The sequence below is a fragment of the Festucalex cinctus genome, chromosome 14 (assembly GCF_051991245.1).
Source record: "Festucalex cinctus isolate MCC-2025b chromosome 14, RoL_Fcin_1.0, whole genome shotgun sequence".
Classification (NCBI taxonomy): Eukaryota; Metazoa; Chordata; class Actinopteri; order Syngnathiformes; family Syngnathidae; genus Festucalex; species Festucalex cinctus.
The window spans coordinates 1,612,510-1,618,276 of NC_135424.1; the positions used below are offsets into that span (position 1 = coordinate 1,612,510).

Genomic DNA, 5,767 nt, shown 5'->3' on the forward strand with positions numbered 1-5,767 from the left:
CACATTGGATTTGGTCTCAATAGGAACCAAAAATATATATATATATATATATATATATATAAAAACAAATTTATTTATTTATTTATTTTTTTATTTAATTTTTTTTACATCTAAACAATTTTTTATGCCCTTTTCATGAAATTCACCCCCAAAATTATATATAACCAATTGAAAAAAATAAATTAATTAATTTAAGAGAAGTCCTATCATCAGATCAGTGATCTATAAAAATATTTTAGAACTCATGAAAAAAAAAACTTTCCCTCTCCACATTTGAATATATGAAAGTCAAATTCTATTTAAGTCAACAGGAGTGACGACACTTAAAAAAAAAAAATAAATCAAACTTATATGAACCAACTAATACAAAAACAAAGTGAAAAAAAAATATTACACTCACGCGCACACTTTTTTTTTTTTTTTTTAATCTTTTGTAAGTGAGCGCGCGTCACCTGCACGCGCTCTTTGGCTCCTCCAGGTGTCCGTCAAAGTGAGTTGACCCTTTTTTTTTTTTTAAAGTGTTTTGGACTTTTGAGTATGCGTAATATTTCCACGAGTGGGCGTGTCGGCCGGGAAGGAGGCTCCCCCCCCCCACCTCCACCTCCACCTCCGCGCGCGTCAGGTTACTTTTTTTTTTTTTGGAGTGACAGCGTCGCCATGGCGAATAATTCCGAGCCGCTCTATTGTCTCGTCCCCGGGTTCGGATGACCGACCAATCAGGCTGCAACGTTTGCCTGCAGCTTGGAAAGATATTTTTCAAAAAGGGAGCTCCTCCGCGAGAGCTCTGAGAAGTGTCAAGAGGAGGGAGGAGGAGGAGCAGCAGCAACTTTTTCCACTCTTGCAACTTTTTCGCCAGACGGACTTTTGCGGCTCGCTTTTCACGCTCATGGCCGGAGGGGAGCGTCACCTTCCGGACTTTGGGCGCTAGCCGAGCCGAGCCGGGCGAATTCGGCGGCCCGCGCGCGCGCGCACGCGCACGATGTCCATGCTGCCCACGTTCGGCTTCACGCAGGAGCAAGTGGCGTGCGTGTGCGAGGTGCTGCAGCAGGGCGGCAACATCGAGCGCCTGGGCCGCTTCCTGTGGTCGCTGCCGGCCTGCGAGCACCTCCACAAGAACGAGAGCGTGCTGAAGGCCAAGGCGGCGGTGGCCTTCCACCGCGGCAACTTCCGCGAGCTCTACAAGATCCTGGAGAGCCACCAGTTCTCGGCGCACAACCACGCCAAGCTGCAGCAGCTGTGGCTCAAGGCGCACTACGTGGAGGCGGAGAAGCTGCGCGGGCGGCCGCTGGGCGCCGTCGGCAAGTACCGCGTGCGCCGCAAGTTCCCGCTGCCGCGCTCCATCTGGGACGGCGAGGAGACCAGCTACTGCTTCAAGGAGAAGAGCCGCAGCGTGCTGCGCGAGTGGTACGCGCACAATCCCTACCCGTCCCCGCGGGAGAAGCGCGAGCTGGCCGAGGCCACCGGCCTCACCACCACGCAGGTCAGCAACTGGTTCAAGAACCGGCGGCAGCGGGACCGCGCCGCCGAGGCCAAGGAGAGGTACGGCAGGGGCTCATTACGTCATCGGAGCCGATGATAGCGTCGCTTCATTCAAATGATCAGAAACTCGCATTGTTGTACTTTTCATGATAGCATTATAGCATTATTTGTTTTGTTTGGACGATCTGACTGAACTGTTTTGGACAATTTTGGAGGGGGAAAAAAAAAGGGATTTTCTATGCATTGTTTTTCAACTTCAAATTACTGAGCCCTTAAAAGCCTCAACTGGACTCTGACTAAACTTTTACTGTTTTTCGGCTTTACGAGCAAAAGACCAAAATTGACCATAATATTCAAAGTCAAATCATAATATAGCCTTCAGAAATTGTCTTATTCCTGACTAGAATCAACCAAGCGAGTTGGGGGCCCTGGCCTAAATTCTAGGACCCCTGCCATCTAATTACACCTTTTTTTTTCTCTTTTTTTTTTTTTTTAACTCCATTTAGCAAACTTTTGCACCCTCGCTCAAATATTTCTTGTCACATTGCATATATGATCATATTTGTAATTAAGATCAAAGTTTTTGTACAGTAAGGGGTCATTTTTTGGGGGGGGCAGTTTCAGTTTCAGTCCACTTTATGAAATGAACTGGAGTGCGCTGCACATGAAATCATTTTCATGTACACAAAAGACACGCAATTGATATATTATTAATTATAATAAGTACATGATCATGATAAAAGTTAACTAGATACGTTCTTGTACTTCTGCCGATACTTTTTTTTTTAACATGAAATCTGACTTTGCTGCATAATTATTTTCCTTTTTAGTTGTTATTTTCTTTCCGTCACTTTTATTTTATAATTTATATTGCATGTTCGATGTTCAAAAAAACCAAACGTCAAATATTTCAACTCTAGTGGTCCCGCATTTAACCACAACTTGGGACCCATTTGAGGGCCCCGACCCCAAATTTAGGACCCCTGCCAAATTTAGTCAATTAATAATCTCAAAATCATCAAGTCTTCATTTACATTCTTGAAAATAGTTGTTCAACTTCTCTTCGTTTGGGGGGGCAGGGGCCCTAAATTTAGGGCCCCTGCCACCTAGGAAATCAAAAAAAGACCCACAACAGATCCTGGCTCAGTTGGAAACTCGCATCTTGTTTTATTATGATTATTATGATTATGTCTGATCACCGAGAAGACAACTTCTTTCAGTCATGATTTTTGCGAGAAACAAAATTAGACAAAAATAATATTGTTGCAAGACATTTCTATATGTCTTGGAAAAAAAAAAAAAAGTTCCGTGTGAAAAGTTGCCGCTAAAAAAAATAATAATAATAATAAATAAATAAGTCACCATGCTTGTGATGTGATGTTGTTGAATTGCTTCTAAATGGATGAAAGCAACCAAAATGACGATTTGCTCTCAGATGGTTCATAAAAAGTCCAATTGATTTGACTTTTATGTTCCATAACTTGCCTCGTATGACGTGTCGTGCATGCGTGGTGATGATGATGATGATGATGATGAGGAGGAGGAAAGAAAAAAAAAGAAGCAAATATTGCATGTTTGATGATGACCACACATGCACGCGTGAAAACGTCTCAAGTTGTTGTTGTGCGCGTCCAAGTGGAAGAAGAAGACGAAGACATGTTTTGCTGTCACGTGCTCGCTTGCACGCATGCTCGCTCGGTGTCTTCTTTCACCCTCGGGCCGCTAATTCGAGGCTGAAAGCTGCAAATAAATCACCACTTCCCACACACACAACAACACAAAGAGGACAACTTCACATGGAGGCACATGTGGCCGTCTGCACTGCAGCGAGCTCGTCTTCAACTTTTTCACGTGGAGCACACAAAATAATAATAATAATAATAATAATATAAATGTCAGCCCTAAATCTCACTAAAGTACATCATATTGCTATAAAGCTACTGCATATATCATTATACACTGTTTAAAATAAAAAATTTAAAAAAAAATGCTGATTTTACGGTAAAATACCGGCAGCCGAAAATGTACCGTTAAATTGCGGTAACACATTTTCTACTTTTACGGTAAATAAAAATAAATAAAATTAAAAATTAAAAAATGTTTTGACACTGTTGATTTTACAATTATAAAAAGTAAGTCATTCAAGAGTTTTACTGTTAAAAAAAAAAAAAAAAAAGTTTGGGCATTATTTAGGTAAAACATTTTTTTTTTTTTTAAATGCCCAAACTTTTTTTTTTTTTGCCTAAATATTTGCAATTATAAAAAGTACTTAAGTCAAGATTTTACTATTTAAAAAAAAAAGTTTTGGCGTTTGTATTAAAATGCAAACAAAATACTTTTTTTTTTTTTTGCAACCAGCAAATACGTTCCAGTTGGGCTAATAAGTTTACATGACATAATTTTTGAAATATTTCTTTTAATTGTATTTTTTTACATAGCACTGATATGACTGAACCATCTCATTATGAGCCACTCATGCTGGGTGAAAAATAACCCAATTAATTTTGGAGGAAAAAAATAATTGGACTGCTAGTGAAGTTGACGCAAGTTTTTGGGGTGTTTTGGTGCAGTTTTTCGAGTCAATGTTTTTCTGTAACTCTTTGGCTACACAAAATGGGGGGAGGGGGCGGGGTTTCGTTGAACGTTTTAATCCGGAATAACTTGTATTATTTGATCTATTTAGTATTTTTGAGGAGAGGAGTTGCAAATGACGTCACTACATTTTAAAAGTTGTATTTGAATTTGATTTGCAAAATGGTATGGCTACATCTTACAAATTATTATGAGCGCAATTTTGTGACAATGTTTAAGTGTAACTTTGTTAGTAAATAAAATATGCATAAGTCTCATGTTTTGAAGTAAATTATGTAAATGTGGTTATAGCGGTTAATTTAGTTATTAATTTACTTGAATGAAAAGTTATTATAGCTGTACCGATTTTTTTTTTTTTTTTTTTTTTATAATTAAACCACACTTTGAAGTGTCTTTTGCATGAAAAAAAAAAAGTGCCTTGTAGAACCTTGACCATGTTTTGATGTTTTCAGGGAGAATAACGAGAACTCCAACAACAACAACAGCAACAACAGCAGCAGCAGCAGCAGCAGCAGCAACGCACTGACTTCGTCGCTGAACGGAACTAAAACTCTTTTGGGCAGTTCGGACGACGACAAAACGCCGGCGGGCACGCCGGACCACCACACGTCCCCCAGCCCGGCGCTGCTGCTCGGGCCGGCCGGCGCCGGCGGCCTGCAGGCCCCGTTGCACGGCCTGCCGCCCCCGCCCGGACCCAGCGCCGTCCCGGTCCCCGGAGGCGGCGGCGGCGGCGGGGACTCGGCGCACCACCACCACCATCACCACCACCACCATCATCATCCTCATCATCATCATCCTCACCACGGGATGCATCACGACGCCATTTTGAACCCGATGTCGTCCAATTTGGTGGACTTGGGCTCGTAGAAGATGAAGTAGGAGGACTCTTGTTTTTCATTTTTAAAAAAAAATATAGAACATGCAGAAATGTGCCAGTGGGATTTTTTTTTTTTTTTAATGTGGTGAAAGAAAGCACTTAAAAAATGGAGGACATTTTCTCTTCAATTGGCAACAATTAAAGGTGAGGCGGGTCCATCATGGTGGAAAAATACAAAATAAAAAAAAATAAAAAACTATTTTAGCAAAATGTAACTCGTCCATTGTTGAAAACAATTATAATAAAAATGTCTTAATTATTGCTATTTTTTTCCCATAGGTGGATTGGATTTGTTTTTCTTTGTTTACAGGGTTTTCCAAGAGAGCCCATGCAACTTTCTGTTCTGATTGTTTTGTTTTGAATGCAGGGAATGAAATGGGAGCCGTATACGTCGTCCCCAAGTGTCTTATATCAAGAGCCGAGATAAGATGAAATATCTTTCAATCATCTCTTGATATGATGATGAGGATTATTATTATTATTATCATGGAGGAAGAAAAGAAAAAGACTGCATGTGAAGTTGACATGATGAAGCCTAAAAGGAATCGACTATAGTTTCTTATAACCTTTACAATAAAAACACAAGAAATGTGGATTGGGCCATTTCTTTCATTCAACGCTTCTTTTTTTTTTTTTTAGATTATTAGTTTCATTTTTGAACGCAAATGGAAAAATCTATAAAAAAAAATAATAATAATTGCATAAACATACAACAAAGATTGTATTTATTTTCTGTTTTTAATTATATTTAAGTAAAAAAAAAAAAAAAAGCCCTTGAAAAGTATTGAATGTTACATTCGGATAATGCTCAATAATGAC

At 39.9% G+C, this 5,767-nt stretch overlaps 1 protein-coding gene across 1 annotated transcript; it reads left to right on the plus strand.

Moving 5' to 3' along the window:
• Positions 1-642: 642 nt before the first annotated feature.
• Positions 643-5,543, plus strand: six2a (SIX homeobox 2a). Its single transcript, XM_077495766.1, has 2 exons — positions 643-1,539; positions 4,524-5,543. Exons 1-2 carry the CDS (start codon positions 980-982, stop codon positions 4,936-4,938), a joined length of 975 nt encoding a protein of 324 aa, XP_077351892.1. The 5' UTR covers positions 643-979; the 3' UTR covers positions 4,939-5,543.
• The last annotated feature ends 224 nt before the right edge of the window (positions 5,544-5,767 follow it).